Source organism: Caloenas nicobarica, chromosome 21 (assembly GCF_036013445.1).
Source record: "Caloenas nicobarica isolate bCalNic1 chromosome 21, bCalNic1.hap1, whole genome shotgun sequence".
Classification (NCBI taxonomy): Eukaryota; Metazoa; Chordata; class Aves; order Columbiformes; family Columbidae; genus Caloenas; species Caloenas nicobarica.
Genome location: NC_088265.1, coordinates 2,421,548 through 2,440,003, shown reverse-complemented (window position 1 = coordinate 2,440,003; position 18,456 = coordinate 2,421,548). Strand labels below are relative to the sequence as shown.

At 42.2% G+C, this 18,456-nt stretch overlaps 2 protein-coding genes across 3 annotated transcripts; one reads left to right on the top strand and one right to left on the bottom strand.

Moving 5' to 3' along the window:
• Window positions 1-692: 692 nt before the first annotated feature.
• On the bottom strand, window positions 693-4,514 carry SIKE1 (suppressor of IKBKE 1). Of its 2 annotated transcripts, none has more exons than XM_065649427.1 (5): window positions 4,207-4,514; window positions 4,030-4,135; window positions 3,597-3,739; window positions 2,521-2,634; window positions 693-2,159 (listed from the first exon to the last, which is right to left on the bottom strand). In XM_065649427.1, the coding sequence occupies exons 1-5, from the start codon at window positions 4,363-4,365 to the stop codon at window positions 2,070-2,072; spliced, it is 612 nt and encodes a 203-aa protein (XP_065505499.1). In that variant the 5' UTR covers window positions 4,366-4,514; the 3' UTR covers window positions 693-2,069. The 2 variants fall into 2 exon arrangements, with proteins under 2 accessions (XP_065505499.1, XP_065505500.1); XM_065649428.1 differs by having other exon boundaries at window positions 2,069-2,179.
• Window positions 4,515-13,871: 9,357 nt separating this feature from the next.
• Window positions 13,872-18,326, top strand: LOC135997125 (bile acid receptor-like). The gene is made up of 10 exons (XM_065649588.1): window positions 13,872-13,962; window positions 14,298-14,663; window positions 15,260-15,400; window positions 15,797-15,936; window positions 16,027-16,131; window positions 16,229-16,328; window positions 16,652-16,780; window positions 17,307-17,426; window positions 17,819-17,932; window positions 18,088-18,326. The coding sequence occupies exons 1-10, from the start codon at window positions 13,872-13,874 to the stop codon at window positions 18,324-18,326; spliced, it is 1,545 nt and encodes a 514-aa protein (XP_065505660.1).
• The last annotated feature ends 130 nt before the right edge of the window (window positions 18,327-18,456 follow it).

The window sequence follows — 18,456 nt, the reverse complement described above, 5'->3', positions numbered from 1 at the left end:
CCCTCCTTTAGTTTAAAACCGTCACCCCTTGTCCTATCGCAACAACCCCTGCTGAACAGTCTGTCCCCATCTTCCTTATCAGCCCCTTCTAAGTACAGAAAGGCCACAATAAGGTCTCTCCGGAGCTTCTCTTCTCCAGCCGAACAGCCCAACCCTCTCAGCCTGTCCCACAGCAGAGCTGCTCCAGCCTGAGTCACCTCGGTGGCCCAAAGGGAACAGGTAACGGCGGCTCCGCCCCTTCCAGGAGGCACTGGCTCTTCATCACAGGGAAGGTAGAGCCTGGATTTCAAGGAGCGTTTTCAGTCCTGAAGCTTCAATCTGGTTTTCAACATGAGTTGAGCAAGCTCGGAAAAGGCCAGGCAACCCATAAGAACCGTATACAATCAGACTTTTCCAGTCCCCAATTCCACACTTACAGATCCAGAACAGGCCAGTGGCAAATACAGTGTATTTACGCTTCCCCTGCTAATTATGGCCCTCTACTAATTAATAATAAACTCATTAGTCAAAGCAACTGCTATTTAGTTTCCATTTTTTCAGGCTGCACAGCAACTAGCCCGTTAGAGGAATGTTAACCTACGTCAGGGTAATAAACTTAAAAAATGCATTATCACAGGCATTTCAGGTTGTGTTAATTTAAAAGAGATAAAATGCAACATTTTTGGTCGCTGTAGTATTTCATTCAGGCAAAGTAAAAATTAGGCGGGGTGCGAAAGACTTGGGCACACATGGAACAGACAGAATTATCCCCAGGATTCACAAAACAGAATACACTTGAGAAAATACTGCCCATTGGGGTTTTTTATTCCCTCTTACACAAGTTCTAATAGAAAAGGATTGTATACAAGAATACTCCTGTACAGAAATCCCTTATATCTTCCAAACAACCTTGCTGGATATTCCAAATGGTTGCAAGAAAATGTCTCTTTATAAGCACAGGAATGTAAATCACCTTCTGCACCTACCAAAATTCTCACTTGGGAGGAAGTGGCATAAACATTTAAACTAATATTGGAAATGAGACGTTTCCTGTTCTTGGAGGATTATTCTTCAATCACAGGTAAGAAAGAAATCTTTATATAAAAATGTCATTAAAAATATCACAATATTGATAAATTCCTACACCACTGCAAATCTAATTTCACTCAATGTAGGATTCTGCAATAACTACGTAATATCTGTCACTAGACTTACCTGTGATGCAACATTAAAAACATGTTGACGTAGTTGGTTTTGGTTTAGTTTTGAGGTGGACACCTCAGCTCGCTCTTCCCAGTCCAAAGAGCTTTGATCTGATGGGCCATGTTCTGTGCGGGCTTGAGAGCACTGCCCGCAGATCAGAGCTGGCCAGTACCACCTACCCTGGAGCACTGGGAAAGCCGGGACAGGTCTACCCATAAAAATAAAAAAATTAGCTAAATAACATCCTTCAAAAACGCACAGGTGTCAGAACGGGTCACCCACTCCGATTTTCACCCATAAATCAAGTAAAGTATGCTCCCTACGTAGTTACTACTCCAAGTGCAGTTCTCCTGACCTGCTTCTACACGGTTGTCCAAGTAACGACGTTAACCCGGCCAAACGCCGAGCGCCAGCTCTTCAAAGCAAAACAAAACCTCTGTGTCTGCTTCATGCAGGCAGAGCAAAACGTGCCCCTACCATTTACAATGGAGTTTTTTAATAATATCCCTTCTATCAAATAAGATAATCACAACCTGTATTATGTTCTCTAGCTACTGAACAGGTGGACTTAAGTTGGAATTATTAACTAAAGCTCACAAAAATAACAAAAACGGGAAAATAAAATCTATCACAAGGGAGTACACATCATAAATACTTCATTGTTAAGCATCTGTATGCTGCAATTACTACGATGGAGCAGCAACGCAAGCCTTTGCCATCAAGAGTATGTCATTTCAGAAAAATGCAGAGAAAACAGCCCGCACATTTTGAAAGATAAAGCAAACATACAAAGAAACACCTGAAAGAACAAATCGAAACCCAGCCTTGTAGGGTAGTTTCGTAACAGTCTCTGAAGTCAAGTTCTGGAGATAAGGTTATTTTGTGACCTATGCTTCACAGTCAGGCAGATCTTCTCTCCCCACCTCAAAAGATTCTTTGCTGATTGACAAGAGTTGACGCAGCTCTTTGTTTTCAAGCTGCAAAATCAATATTTTCGCTGAAACAGAAATGAACTAATTCACAATTAAAGGACGATAATCTTTAAATAGCCCACACTCCTTCACAGCTGAATAAAAGATTGGTTTTGTAGCACATGCATTAATACAGTGCTAACCAGAGGAGAACATCATTTAAAACTTATCTTTTGCTTCTGGCTTCATATATATAATATAAACATCCAAAACTTGAAAATAAACAGATCACATTCTGCACTTCCTGGCCCCGCCCCCAAATTTGTGGTTGTTATAAATCCTTCATGCATACAAACATAGAAAGTCCAGAGTAAGTCTGGAGACTCCCAAAGCTTGATCTATACTTAGCAATTTGATTTGTTCTTACCTCCAGCTGAGCTAGTTTCTCCTGAACTTTAAAGAACTGATCATCATCCACTTGAATAGCTTTTCTCATCACCTCGCCCATCTCACATATTCTGTCTATTTGACTTTCAATTTCCTGGAAGACATAAAAGTAATATATTCAATAGGTTCAGGCAAAAGCAGCAATAATAATTTATCCCTTCTAAATCAGTAATTTTCATTTTCTTCGTTTTGTATTATTTCTCTGGTTTGAATTTTAATACTTTCCCGCTAAGGACTTGCAATCCTTTCTAACTTGTATCCTATCTAAAGATGAAAACATGTACCTTATTGTCCATTATCATGAGTCATCAATGAAAACAGTGAATAGAATTACATCAGTCAGCAAGATAAGGCACCCAGACTTACTCAGATGGAAATAATTTCAAGTGGGACAAGGACTGAGACAACAGATTCAGGTTCACGTGGATATGATCAGTATGCAACAAATTTCAAATTGTTTTATTAGAGAAGCCTGACTCTGAATTTGTAAGAATACCAAATATACAAGCAAATGAGATTTCAAGACTAAGTAACAGTGTGATGTAAACAGACTCATCTCAGAAGGAAGCCAAGCAGGACAACTAAAAGAAAAGACCAGAGCCTCCTGAGGCAGTTTGTACAGAAGACGTCTAGATACTAACGCTTTGGAAGATTTCTTAAGAATTAAACATACTGCAGCTCACAGGGATTTAGGACAGTCTCCTCCCTTTGTTACATATATTGAACAGCAACAATAACAACTCTAATGTCTTTGATTTCACAGTAGAGAATCAAGTGCATTAAGCTTAACCCAGGGAATTACCACCTAGTGTGTAAAAAACAAGCCTTCACCTGGGCTGTGAAAGGATTATGCTTTTTAGTGTTCTCTGTGATAACTGTTACAACTGTGTGCTGTAAAAGGCATAGAGAAAAAAATGCCAGCAAAGAGGGACAAGAGTTTCAGAAAATGTATTTTGGAGCAGAGATGTTCCATGAATGGAAACAAGGTTGTATGAAAGCAAGCAAGAGCCAGGGAACTGCGGTTTTGAGCTCTCTTCTGTCCCCATCCCACCTTACCAAAGAATTAGCCTGATGAACTTTCAAGACCGGTTCTGCATCTTCACCTTTTCTCCCCTGCAAAAGCTGTAACATCTGCTTTCTGTATTTGCTCATAATAAGCTCTAACGCATCTTGGTGCTCCTCCAGCGAAATCCACAGCTCTGCAAAACACAGTATGTCATTGTCACGAACTACAGGCAACTTTTCACAGCAGAAGGTGCCCAGAGGTACTTGGTACCAGCTGCTACCCACGGGTTAAGGCAAGAAGCCTCCCTGACGCGGTTGGTCGCTTCCACACCGAGAGAAGGCGGAACAGATGCAACCCCCGGACCCCTCCACGACCCCCCTCCCACAACAACGGCCCCAGGAGTTTCCCTGTACCTCACCCCCAGCACAGCCCCCCCCAACCCCTCCAGAGCACCACCACCCTCCGCCAACCCGCCCCGCTCACCCCGGTTCTCCTGCTGCAGGTCGCGGATCTGCGTGTTCTCCTGGGACAGGAGCAGGTGGGGCCGCAGCCGGGACGGGTCGGGCCGCTCCGCCGCGACGCCTGGGCCCTGCGGAGACACGCCAGTGGGTCCGGCTGCCCCACCGCCCGCCGGCCCACCCGCCCGCCGCCCGCTCTCACCTTCTCGGCCCCCGCCGCGCCCGCCTCCCTCATGGCGGCCACACGCTGGTGCAGGACGGCGGACTGGTCGATGAGCGACTCGGCGGCGGTGTCGTGCTCCTTCAGCCGCTCCAGCAGCGTCTTGGCGTCCGTAAGGATCTTCTCGATGGTGCAGGTCATGGCGGGCGCTGGGGCGGGCAGCGCTGCTCAGCCCCGCGGCGGCCCCATGCCCGGCCGCACGGCTCCGCACCGGCGGCGCGAACCCCCGACCGCCGCTGCCGCCGCCGGACGCGGGCAAGTCCCGGGCCGGGGCCGCCGCCGCTTCCGGCCGCTGCGCTCGCGCCGCATGTGCGCAGGCGCGGGACGGAGCTCGAACGCCGCTCGAATCGGCGCGCGGGGCCCAGCGGCGGGCTGAGCAGCGGCCGCCAGGGGGCGGGGTTGCGGGGCGCGCAGTAACCGGGACAGCCCGTGCCCGCTGGAGAACGGGTGATGGAGCGGCTGAGGGACCGGGGGGTTCAGCCTGGAGAACAGGAGCTGAGGGGAGACCTCCTGATCTCTGACCTGCCTGAAAGGAGCTTGGAGCCAGGGGGGGTCGGGCTCTGCTCCCCAGGAACAAGCGCCAGGACCAGAGGAAACGGCCTCAAGTTGCGCCAGGGGAGGCTGAGGTTGGATCTGGGGAACAATTTCTTCCCCAAAGGGCTGTGGGGCATTGGAACAGGCTGCCCAGGGCAGTGCTGGAGTCACCATCCCTGGAGGGGTTGGACAGACGGAGATGAGGTTCTCAGGGACAGGGGGCAGTGCCAGGGCTGGGGGAACGGGTGGACTCTGTGATCTTGAGGGGCTTTTCCAACCACAATGATTCTGTGGTTCTGGCTTTTGGGGGGAGCAGACACCACCCCCCCTAGGAAAACAGCACCACAAAGTGATCTGCACCGGGTTAATGCCTTCACCCTTGTAACGCACTTCTATTTATACCAGCCCAACACTGCACGTTCTCTCCATGACAGAAACTCTTATACCCACAGAGATCCGTGTTCTCAGACATGGTGAGTCAGAAGCATCACAACACTTTTCTGCCAGAGGAAACCCGGGTGGAAAGGCTCTGGTGCAAACAGGCGCTGCTGTGTGGGGCAGGCTGTTTGCAGAAGGGCATCTGGCCTTGACCCCAGGGGGTCCGGGTAATCTTTTAAAATACTCTCTTAAACAGTGTGTGATAAATTCTGGGCTGAAATCTGTTGAGCTGTCATCTTATCTGACATTCTTGTTTGTCCCTTTTAACAGTAAACATCCTCCACTCAAGTTAAAATAACAAGCTTTGTAATGCTGACTTGCTTCTTTGATATTTATTTGCTAACTAAAGCTACTGTTGGTGATCTGTGATGTCCTTGATGCTTTGTTAACTTTGTGCCACAAAGCTTTTTTATTTAGTATTAACAACTTTATTAATAATGTTTTCAACAATAATGTTTTAACAGGACTCCCTTTGACATGAGTCATCTTTCAAGTTTAAATCCCTGTTCAGACAGACACGTAAGAAAAATCTAGGATGCTTTATCACATAAAAGTATCTTTATGATCCCAGAGATAATCAAGCACACTGCAGAAGTGCTGAATAAGATAAATTTATATCAGCAACAATCTCAAAACATTCATACAATCCAGAAGTTAATAGAGCAAGCATTTGGAGTATTTCATCAGAATCAGATTAAGTAGTAAAGTATGAGATGTATTTTTCAAATTTGGGAAATGTAAGGCTGCTTTATAGTAAGTTGTGTGGAACTCAAGGTCCAGACCATGCTTTATAGCATGTTTTACCTTCTGATCCTTCGTTACACCTCAGCAGATGCCACATCTGGGTTGTGTGTCTGCACCTCTGGCCTATTCTATTCCTTGTGTTTATACTTATGATTTACTACTCACTTTTCCCTGGCTTCAGAGATGACATCCTGGCCTTTCGTGCCAAGCAGAGACAAGTGAGTGGGACGAAGGCCATCGGTGCAGTCCCTCGGTGGGATTCTGGCTGCTGGAAATAAAATTGCAGAATGAGAAGACGGGAGACACTGATCCCACCGCCACACGGTGCTGAGACTTGTCTTCTCACCCCCTCTCCACAGATCTTTTGACACAGAATCATTTGTTCAACTTCCAAAGAACAAGCTACTGTGGCGCCAGGACACAGATTGGATCCCAGTAGGACAAAGCTCCTTGGTTTAAATGCTGGGAATGCTCGTCACCAAAACTTCTAGGATGTGGCAACAGAGCTTAAACAAATCAATGGAGCATTTTCTGAGTAGTGGTGTCTTATAATTACTTTGGCTTATCACATCACTTCTGTATAAACTGAAGAGAATGTATAAATTTGGCCTCTCAAACTTTTTAGTGTTTAACTTCAATTCGATTAAACACTTATGTATGTGTACAACGTGAAAAATGAGGTTACAAGAGGTTAATGCTTTAATGCTTTTAATAACTCTTAACCACATGGCTGTATTTTGTCAAACAGAACATGTTCTAGCAGGAGAAGTATACGCTAGATAGAAGCATATTGAGGCTCTCCAAACCAGCAAAGCCACTGCAGAACCAAGACCATTTCTAGGCCATCTTTGCAAAATCATAAACAGTATTTCTGCGATGGAATAAATACATAGCATTTCTGAGTACAGCTGAGGAGGTTCTTGCTCACAGCAGGGAAATCAAAAAGGAAAGAAATCTAGACAGACCAAAAGCACGGAAAAAATAAAGAGATTGGTAACAGGCACAGCACAGAATCCTGAGCACAACGTGGTATCTGTAAACCTGGGACAAGTTCAGGCATCGGTGCTGAGGATGTTAAAACAATGTCCAAGAGGTAATGCCTGTAGCTTATCCAGAAACCGGCAGTGGAGTAAATTATGGATAATAATGCAAAGAGGAACTGACCAGTAGAAAATGGCAACATCTGGAAGTAGATAAAAGAGTAAAAGGCAAATTTCTAGGATAATTCTTGGGCTTCCAGTAAAATTATGTTAACTGTGTCGTCTGCACTGTTTGAAAAATTTTGGCCGAGTCTCTGGAAGTGCAAGTCTCACACAGTAATGCAGCAGCCATTAGCTTTTAAAAAATTGAATTTCCCCTACAAGTCTTTCCTTCAATGTCTAACAGCCAAGCAACTCCAGTCTGGTTAAAAAGCAAACCAGACTTCTATGTCACACCACATACACCAACACTTCCTGACTGCTTGCTTTTCAAATTAAGCGATAGTGTTAACACAGTCATCAGCTATGGTCACAATTTCACAAGTATTGTCCTCAACAAAACCTGTAGCACAGAGACTCACAGAGCAGGAGGCCACGTGAATCCTCGTCTTGCACTTGTAGCTTATACTTCCAGGTGGATCACTGTTGCATAAGAGTCATTCTGTGACAAAAGTTACTAACAAGAAACTCAGTCTTATTGTTTATCTTAATTATCCTGCTTTGATAAATCTTGAAGAGTCACCCTTTCCACCACAGCATTTACATTTATGAGTCTAATATTCTTTTTGCTATTAAAACAAATGTCCTTAAGATGGAATCCAGGCTAGAAAAGAGGAAAACATTATCACTGATAAATGGATATATCCAGCTATTTCAGTCAGCAGCAAGACGCCACGGCTAATAAAATGCTGACCAAGGGATTCCACAATAATTATTCTGTAATGCTTAATACGGTGTCAAGATGTTCTGCTTTATGGAAACTGGGTCCAGGACTTGGCTTCTCTTTGCTGTACCTACAAAGAAGTACAGTCATTTAAGAACCTCAATGCTTAAAGTTACAAGTATTCTCTATGAATTATCGATTCTGAAATCATTGCAGGAGATTGTAATCAAGCTTTAGTTTGTATCTTTACTTTCTTCCACATTGTGCCTTGCTGAACACCAATGCATCTATATTTCAATATAACCTTTAACTCACACATAACGACAATTACTGTAATTAGCAATTAGTTTTCCAAAGGCTGCCAATTGTTTAGTATTTGACTCTTGCTTTCATCATTTAATGATTTACAGTAATGAGCTGGAACATCAGTATTTTGTACTGAAATGGCCAAAATAGTTGTCCAGCCATCATTGACCTCATGTGACAGATTTCAGATGTTTTTGTGAGAAGTTAGCCAAAAGCAATAGACAATGCCATCGCTTCTGGTTCATTTTTGCTGAAAAACAACAACAAAGTGGCCATCATGACTTTTAGTCAGTCTCAGTAGCTTTTGAAAGACTGTTACTTTGCTGAGATCCTGCCCCTTGTTCAAGTTTTGTTTGACAAATACTTTATAAATGAGCAGAAGAGGTGGTTTATGTTTCATTAATGAGGCTGATAGTGGTTAATTACTGAAGTTACGTAAACAATCCATTACCAGATCAAGCCGAACGGGTCAGTTATGTAGAGAAGATCCAGCTGGAGTAGATACGGTTTCCTTTAACTATTCAGATACCAAACAAGTTACAGAGATCTAGAATCTCTCGTTCCAATGAACAAAGAACTCTGCTTAGCTTGAAAATGAATTCTCTCGACAGGTATCAGCCCAGGGAAGCTCCTTCTTGATCTGCACTTTCAGCACTCACCCAGTTTAGACCTCACTGCACAAAAACAGACGTCCTGTGTAGATGAGACTCCGCGGAAGCTCACGGTTTACACTAACGATGGAAAAAGGCCACAAAAGCGGAGCCATGCATGGTCTTCAGGTCAGACTGATGTCACCAGATATGATTATTTTCCATGGAAAACATGTGTGTCCCTTACTCTCCACTTCAGTGGCACTTGATTTTGGCTCATGACATGGACTTGGTCATCGAATATTTTCAGGTTGTATCCATGAGTAACACTTTGTTTACTCACCTCTAGTAAAGCATGCTTGAAGTATAGCATTATTTCCTTTGCCCATTTAAATGGCACTAGGCATGTTACTGATCAGACACTTTATCAGTGTTTTACAAAATTGACGTATGTAAGGAAAATAACAGAAAAGAGAGCTGGAAGAGATCTCAAAAAGTCCTTTCTCTTCCTTTATAGACCAAAATAACTCAGAGAGAACAATTCTTAAGTTTTACCAGGTAGCCCAAACTGATCTTCAAAACATCCAGTGATGAAGATTGTAACAGACAACTTATTCCAGTGCTATTTTTACCACTGTATTTGCTTTGCCTAGTATCTAATTTACATCTTCCTTACCGCTAAATAAGCTTTTCATTCCTTTATTCCTTACAAGCATAGAAAACAGTTTGTTTTCCTCTTATTCACAGAAGTTCCTTACACGACTCGACTGGGCTCTCAGGTCTCCCATTTTTATTGTCATGCTAAGCTTTGAATAGGAGAAGTGATTGGTTAAAATAATGTAAATGTAGGTAATTAACATGGACCAGTCACCTGGTCTGAATCACTGCATGACTACACAAGGGAATTTTATTACCACGGCTATCAAGATTGCACATGGGTTGGAGTAAATTACCGTGCGCTAATACTTAATGTGGCACTGCAGTTAATTTCTACTATAACTAAGTTTTAGGTTCTTATATACTTACTTTAGAAACAGAATTTATGGAGAATTGCTCTTTACGCAGAAGTGACCTCCTTCTGGAGTTAACACGTTTGCAGCCTGCTGTGCATTGTGTTAGGGAGCAGTGGAATGACGTGATACCTAACATGTAAATGCCCTATCCAAATGACCACATCTTGTATCTAGGAAATGATAAAACCCTCAAACTGTAGTGATACATTTATTAGACATTATTAATACTGGAAATACTTTTTTAAGAATGAAATTTTGCAAAATTAGTGGCAACAAAGGTTGCTAACAGTAATTTTCTGTTATGGGGGCACGCGTGAGCTCTGTCTGTGCTGCATCAACACAGGTTTGCCAAAACTAGAATAGGGAGAACAAGGTGTTTTGTATTTGGAGATACTGGCCTAACCGTGTGTTTCCAAATTCAATTATGTCATGTATATATCTCCAAATAATAAAATTGCAATACTTTCTCTGTCCAGGAAATGTTATCCATCAACACTCAGACATGTCAATGTTAAGCAATCAAAATGGGAGAATTTTAAATTCTATCAAGAAAGCAGAATATTTAGTAATTGGGCAGGGAGAACTCTGGGAAACAGTGACGTGAGGGTCCCTCTGGCCTCTGTCCCTGATGACCCAGTTATTATTTGATTTATGTGGACTCGCAACTGCCCTTGCTCCGACCCCAGCGGAGGCTGTGTGGGAAGTTTGTGTCTCAGAGCCGGCGCGTTGCTCTGCGGAGTGTCTGGAGCCCCGTGTGTGCACAGAAACTGATAAATAGGGAAAAGGCCCAGTTTGCTCCAGCTGGTCTCAGAGCCAGGATCAGCGCGACAGCCCAGCGGGCTCCGCTCTGCAGGCAAGAAACTCTCTGGAACTACCGTAAGTATTTCACTTACTTCTTCGAATGCTGTGGGACTATAAATTGTTGCTGTAGCCATAAACAATTTGCCATGTGAAAATATTTCAGGCATTGGGCTTTTTTCTTCTTTTTTTCCTTTTTTGTTCTTTCTTTTTAAACAGCTGACTAAATGAAAATAGACAACGTGCGCTTTTAAATTTGGTACCCTGCTGCCAACGATTTGTTCCATCATTATTACATTTGACATACAGAGTGAAGTAAAATGACTTTTAAATTCAATTATTTGTTTCCCTTCCCCAAAGTACCTGGAAAACTGTAAGTTTCAAACAACCTCTAACCTCTTATTTTACAATGTATAAAAATTATACTTTTGAAATAATTATTCATAGGGTAACAATTCCAAAGGAAGATTTCAAGATAATTGCAACAGAGTCCATTAGTGAAAAAAGCCAATTCCTATCATTGTTATTATATGACAAGGAAGGAACATGTTTAATGAGAAGTGGATTTCTTCAAACAGCAGCTTTGGGAGCTTCCTGGCGTATTAAAACTGGGAGAAACAGATAAATCCTTAATAATGCATGTAAGCTGCATATAGGATCAATCAAGTGACCCTACAACTTCTCCTGCAAAATTATTCTTTAATTATAGTAACGAGTGATTACTGAATTGCTTGAGTGAAGCGACTACATCACTTGGCATCGCACAGAGTTGCCACCAATCATGCTCGGTTAAATTTTTTTTCAGTTTTGGTATAAATGTCACAAATTGAAAAATTAAGCTATGCTTTCCAGAAGCAAAAAAAAGTACCGTGATTAACATCGAGATTGAAACTTGCTCTCTAGTTCCATTACATGATCATTAACATGCCACAAGGTGTGTTAAATAAATGTTGAAGACCTTCAGCTTGAGCCCTAAAATTCCCTGTAAACAAGAAATTTCCCTATGACTCAACTGTCAAAATATTTACGATAGCAGTTAAAGTACTGTCAATACTGAGAGAGCTCCCTGGAGCCTCTTCTACAAGAAGTACGTTTTGCATCTTAATAAATTTAATGATATAAGTTGATGATATGTTACTTTATGATACGGTATTTTATAGCAATAAAAATGATAAAAATGACATCTTTCACCATAAATAACAAGAAGCAGATGTACAGTATGTATTCTAGTCTGAACGTGTACATTCTATTAAGTGACTGGTTTGTGATTCTTCTTTCCTTTTATAAATTAACGGCTTTTTCTTTCTTTAATGGCTTCCATCTTTGATAAATTGAAAAGTCTTTCAGTTAGGACTAATACCTTAATGTCATTGAATTACTGTATTAGATGGATAACCAGCTGCTTGAATCAACATATATTCCAATTTATATTGAATGTTATTCATTCAGAAGACTGATTACTGTCAAAACTAAGCCTGTAAAAGCGCAACATTTTCAAATGTGCTTAAGCAACCTAGAGTCTAGAGCACATCTTCTGAAAAAACAAATCATCTCACTTGTAGAGGCTTTTAAAATTAAAAACAAACACACGAACAACCCCACCACGATTGGGATCTCACATATGAAAATGCCCAGCAGAAATAGCACCTCAGGAGTAACTGAGAAGAAGGGAAAGCCAGAAACAGCATGTGCCTTTATGCAGCCAATATGTTCTTGCAGGTCAATGTGTCTGACTAAGGACTGAAGACTTTCATCCTAACTGTGTTACTGCTTGTGATTCTATGAAACAAGGCCTTAAAACATTCATCTTATTTTGTTTTCAGCTACTTCTACTTTTTTAGGCTGATAGACCTTTATGCATCATCCTTGGGAATATATACATATTATTTTTTCTTCCTTTTTAAAGCACACATGCACAAAAAGTATGGCTATATTTTGAGTACACAGAAAAAATGGGCACAAAATATTTTGGTTTGGGAACAGCATGACTATAACTGCCCCAAACACCCAAAGCTCTTACTCCAATCTTATTTCAATTTTATCCAAGTTATTATGTTTTGAAAATTACAATTGGGCCTGTATGCGACACTCTGTGAAGGATCTCACAGCGTCCCAGTGCAGAGTGGAGCTTTGTGTGCATGCAGAATGTACTTGTCTGCTCGGCAAAAGCTTCCTGAGTGTCTGTGTGGGCTCCAGGGCACGGCTCAGTGCCAGCGAGCTGGCAGAGACTGAGGGTGGCTACTGAACGTTTCAGAGAGCAGCATATAGCGTATCACAAAATTTCAGCGACTCCTCAAGTCTGGAGGCGGCTGCTCCATTGCTGACTGACTCATATACAAAGGGTGAGGCAAAGGTCTGTGACTACAACAGTCAATCTTACAAATAATCCAAACTTTCCTGTCCTAGAAAATTAAGTTCCTTCCATACATATCTTACTCAGTTCTTTTTGTTTTAAAAAGCTCAATGCTATTTTACATCAGAAGAACAAGCTTGTTAGCACTAAATTCTCAAGTGTCAGAAAATGAAACCATCAACATTAATGCACAGGCATGACTGTTAAGTCTCATTTCAAGACAGTTTAGCATTCCTCAAATAGCCACTGGATTTACTACTGTTATAACATTTTCTTAATTTAAGAGTTTCAATTTACGAAGTCTCATTCTAAGCTGGGAATTCTGTGATGCCAACTGTATTAGCCATAAAAATCAGCAAGAAGGGCTAAATCCTCAAATCCATTTTCATATAATACATAAATTGAGGAAACTTTGCCCAGTGAAAGTCTGCTTCCAGAAAGGTTTAGAATGTTTAATCAACTGACCACCTTGCATTTAGTAATATGTACTTCATGCTCCCAATATAATGTTTTTATCAGACTACATTAATGTGATTTTATTTTAGCTACTGTTCTTTTATTATATTTATTTCAAGAAACTCCTGGAATCCAGGAACACATTTCTTCAGCAAATAGACATTTTTGAGGAAAAATGTAGACTTCGCTCAGGCCAAATTGATCTAACTGATAAGGACCTCATGATTCAGTGAGTCATTTCGCTTTCAAACAAATATTTACTAGTAGAGATAACAAAAAAATCAGCATTCCAGCCTCACTGCATCTTTTCACCTTCTGCTGACAACACAAAGAGAAAGCATTCATTTCCAAAGATAAGTCCCATACATTGAAAGTATGATGTGACTTGGTACACACTTCTGCTTCTCTTATGATCTGCAAGCTGTTTCATATTCTGGAGTTTTCTGGTTTTAGCTCTGCACGTAAACCTACCCAGCAATTCCTTCTCACATGATGTTTCCTTTCCCATTTCTCTAGGTTGCCTTCTTAAAAGTCCATTACACGCCAAAGTGAATGAAACAGTGCAGTTGGGAGCAGAATATGGCAAACACATTTGTCACCGTACCTGACGGGTACTGTCTGCCCGAGCCCATACAGTATTACGGTGAGTAAAGCAAAATTTGTACATTATGAAAAAGCGGTATAGTAAAATGAACATCTGTGGAAATAATTTTCTTCTTGTTTATCTTTACAAGCTCTTAGAAGCTACACATTTGACTATCAAGCCCATAGTGAAAGTGTACTGACATATACTAGCGTGTGCTTATACAGATTTTTGTACATTCTTTAAAAAGAATGTATCAGACTGCTCTTCTGAAAATGTGTTCCTCTAATATTTATGACTAAATATGTAATCTATAAAACATTTTTAAAGCTTTCAAGTAGCTGATGTCTCGATATTCTTCAGGTTATTTCATTTCCAATTTCTTCTGTATCTAGATGTCATACCAGAGCACATCAACTACCACCTGCAAGACACCGATTTCCAGACTGCGCCTTACTGCCAATACTCAGCCATTCCAATTCCTCCTCCAGTGCTACAGTCACCGCCTCCTCAGTCCCAGTACAGCCCGTACGGGCTGGACTCCCCGTACAGTGATGGCCAGTGCACTGGCAGCAGCTGTGAGTTAACCAAACCCTCATTCATGGCTCCCCACGTTGATGACGGTGGATGCCAAGGACTGAAACGGCCAAGATTCCACCACTCTTCCCTGCGGCTGAAGGGACAGGAGGAGCTGTGTGTGGTGTGCGGTGACAAGGCGTCTGGCTATCACTACAACGCACTCACCTGCGAAGGCTGCAAAGGTAGGAACAGGCTGATCCATATTGTACCCAGGATCGCAGCCCCACGGTGCTCATCGTAACGTTCCACATCTGTGATTTAAGCAAACAGAATCATTATTTTCTATGTTGACATTTCTACAAAGGATTGTAATTTATCTAAGGAACGTTTTCTCTAACATGCTTACTCTACATTCACATTTTTATAACATTTTTTGAAGAAATGCTTTCACAGCCTGTATTTAATAAGAGCATTTCACACAACTGATGTTTGCATTGATTATTAAGCAGGAGCTGATTTTCTCATGACCATTTATTATGGATTTACCTCGCTGTTATTAAGTTTACTTATTAAAATAAAATAAAAAAAAGTAATAATTACTTGCTACTTATATTTTAACTTGCTCTATGAGAGCTGTCTTGATCAGGTAAGGAAAACAGTGATTAATATTAACCTGAAAGAACAAGACATAACTATGTTGTTAAAAAGCAAATTTAAAATCAAGGTAATGTAAAAAAAAAATCAAACAAACAAAACCAAAAGACACTTTAATTCTTTACATCATTACGAGATAAAACTCCTTAGATTCCTTCAGTTATAAACCCATCCTTGTCCGTAGGCTTCTTTCGACGTAGCATAACCAAAAATGCAGTATATCGATGCAAGAACGGTGGTCACTGTGAAATGGACATGTACATGCGAAGGAAGTGTCAGGAATGTCGCCTGAAGAAGTGCAAAGCTGTGGGAATGCTGGCAGAATGTAAGTGCTCCTTCCCTGCTGCCTACTTTACTAATCAACATGGATAAAACCTTTTCCAAAATCAGTCCCTTCTCTCCATTAAAGCTAAATCGTATTGGTCTAAATTTCATTTAGCTGTAGGAAAATTTCACTTTGGAGTGTGTGGCACTTGTAACATCTTCATCTGCAGAAACCACCAATGCTTGGGAAGCGACTCCTGAAGTCAGGAGGACTGTTGCTAAGAGACATTACAATTAAAAAAAAAGCATTAACAAGAGACAGCTAAACATCCTGAAACTTGACAGGACAGCAATAAGCATATCAGATGTGCTCTTGTGACTGAAAAAAAAAAAAATGCACAGTAATTTTTAATGAAAAATTCTCATGTGTATTGATACACACTTCCATGCTTCACAGGTTTGCTGACTGAAGTACAGTGCAAGTCAAAGCGACTCAGGAAGAATTTCAAACAGAAGAGCAGTTTTCTTTGCAACATAAAACTGGAAGATGAAGGACTGAATAGTAAGCGTGTATCATCTACAACAAGATCTGGAAAAGTGAGATATTTTTCTGTTTCAAATATCTCTTTTTTATCATTTATTTTTGCCCCAAGTCATCGCCACTTGATTGGTTTACTTTTTTAACAGATCCCAGAGAAGATGGAACTTACCCCAGGGGAACACCAGCTTCTTGACCACATTGTAGCAGCACACCAAAAATACACAATTCCCCTCGAGGAAGCTAAGAAGTTTGTAAGTATCCAGAACAATCCACCTGCGCTGATAGGTTATTCTTACCCTAAGCTCTGTATCTTGGTTATACCAGGTGTCTAAATGCTCTTTCATGCAGCTACAAGAAACTGCAAGTCCTGAGGAAAGTTTTCTCTGGCTCTCTGAGACGGCAGTTGTCCATGTGCAAGTGTTAGTGGATTTCACAAAAAGACTTCCAGGTAAGTTCCTTCCTTTGGGAAATGTTACAGAATACTGTGACCTTTTTTTTTTTAAGAGACAGAAGCCATACTGATGGCATGAATCCAAGAAAACTCTCATTCAACTGACTATTTTATCTTCCAACTCCAACAATCAGGGTTATCATTTACTTGTCATGAGGACAAGTCAGAAGCATTCACTTCAAAAGCTTGCTATGATTAGATTTCCTCTCTATTTTTTACATAGAGACATTTTCTGAAAGTACATGAACTTTAAAATACCATCTTGAGTGAATTACTATTTTATGCTTTCATTGATTCTTAACATGTATCTTTCTCTGCAGGATTTGAAAGTTTAGCTAGTGAAGACCAGATCGCGCTGCTAAAAGGGTCAACAGTTGAGGCAATGTTTTTGCATTCGGCCCAGATATATAACCAAAGAATTAGTGAATGCCAACCATCAACAAGTGGAAGTAAGTTTGACTAACAAGCTTTCTGTTAACACCACTGGGAGGTTTTGTCATTTTGAAACAACTTCCACTCGTTTTAATTCACTTGATCTAAAACAATTTCCTATTCAAGCATAGTGGCACTTAGAATAGTAATGGTAATGCCCACATACCTTCTATATGTTTTTCTCAAAGAGCATACAAAAAATAATAATAATAATTTTAAAAATTAATTTGGTCTCTGTTTTCCTCCCATTGGTTCCTAACAAAGAGCAGCATTTTTGAGTGTTTGTATAAATTGTGGCATGGATGGATAATATTAGCTATATTAATGACACATTATATAATGGGTCAAGTTTAACACAAGACATTTTGACCAACAGTAACGCAACAAATTAATGTCACGGTGGATGCCAAAAAGAACAATTTTTTCTACCTGCATGGGTGTGGAAAAATTAACAGATTTTCAGATGTCTATCTCCAAAGCAGATGCAGATAAATCTTAAGCCATATTAAGCTTAGCTGGGAACGGTCATCTTTCTTGTTCCAGGTCATATAAGACTTTCTGATCGTGGGACATGTCATCACGTTCAAAACCTTGATAAAAACAACATTTATTCCATGGAAATGTCCCACAATGAAGAGAGTCCAACTTCCACTACCACCACAGGTAACGGAGGCCTCAGAATCAAAACACTGGGAATCTTTTACTTTTGCTCTACAACTGCCTGAAAGGAGCTTGGAGCCAGGGGAGGTCGGGCTCTGCTCCCCAGGAACAAGCACCAGGACCAGAGGAAACGGCCTCAAGTTGCGCCAGGGGAGGTTGAGGTTGGATCTGGGGGACAATTTCTTCCCCAAAGGGCTGTGGGGCATTGGAACAGGCTGCCCAGGGCAGTGCTGGAGTCACCATCCCTGGAGGGGTTGGACAGACGGACATGAGGTTCTCAGGGACAGGGGGCAGTGCTGGGGTGGGTTATGGTTGGACTCAATGACCTTGAGGGTCTCTTCCAACCAGAATTATTCTACGAAATAACATTCTAATTATTCTATTTCACTTTCAAGGTATAACCGAAGAGTTTATCACCGCGCTCTTTTACTTCTACAGAAGCATGGGGGAACTGAAAGTGACTGAGACCGAATATGCCCTGCTTGTAGCAACAACTGTGTTTTTTTCAGGTAATCTGGGAGGCCCACACCTGTTCGGGTGTCACAACGAGCGTTCCCTCCCCTCCAGGCGCTGCCCCCTGTCCCCCCCCACGGGCCCTCCGGTGCGGCCGCCCCGCGTTCCCGCCCCTCGCCCGCTAACCGCGTTCTCCCGCCCCGCTCCGCAGACCGCCCGCTCCTGCGGAACAAGCGCCACGTCGAAGAGCTGCAGGAGCCGCTCCTGGGCATCCTCTACAAGTACTCGAAAATCCACCACCCCGAGGACCCCCAGCACTTCGCCCGCCTCATCGGGCGCCTGACGGAACTGCGCACCCTCAACCACACCCACGCGGAGGTGCTGGTGACATGGCGAACAAAGGACCCCCGGCTCACCTCGCTGCTCTGCGAGATCTGGGACCTGCACTAAGCGATGCGGCGCCTCAGGGAGCCGCGCTGAGGAGCGATCGCTGAGGAGCGACCGCTGCGGAGCCACCGCCGCCCGGCGCGCGCCGCCTCCCCTCACGCCCCGGTCGCGCGCTCCCGCTTCCCGCCTTTTT

Excerpts from the sequence above, each read along its gene's own strand:
- SIKE1 (XM_065649427.1), bottom strand. The coding sequence starts at position 4,365 with ATGACCTGCACCATCGAGAAGATCCTTACGGACGCCAAGACGCTGCTG. Across the intron at positions 4,136-4,206 it reads GCGCGGCGGGGGCCGAGAAG|GGCCCAGGCGTCGCGGCGGA; the intron begins GTGAGAGCGGGC and ends GTGTCTCCGCAG. Across the intron at positions 2,160-2,520 it reads AGAAACTAGCTCAGCTGGAG|CTTGAAAACAAAGAGCTGCG; the intron begins GTAAGAACAAAT and ends TTGATTTTGCAG.
- LOC135997125 (XM_065649588.1), top strand. The coding sequence starts at position 13,872 with ATGAAACAGTGCAGTTGGGAGCAGAATATGGCAAACACATTTGTCACC. Across the intron at positions 15,401-15,796 it reads TGTGGGAATGCTGGCAGAAT|GTTTGCTGACTGAAGTACAG; the intron begins GTAAGTGCTCCT and ends CATGCTTCACAG. Across the intron at positions 17,427-17,818 it reads AACTTCCACTACCACCACAG|GTATAACCGAAGAGTTTATC; the intron begins GTAACGGAGGCC and ends TTCACTTTCAAG.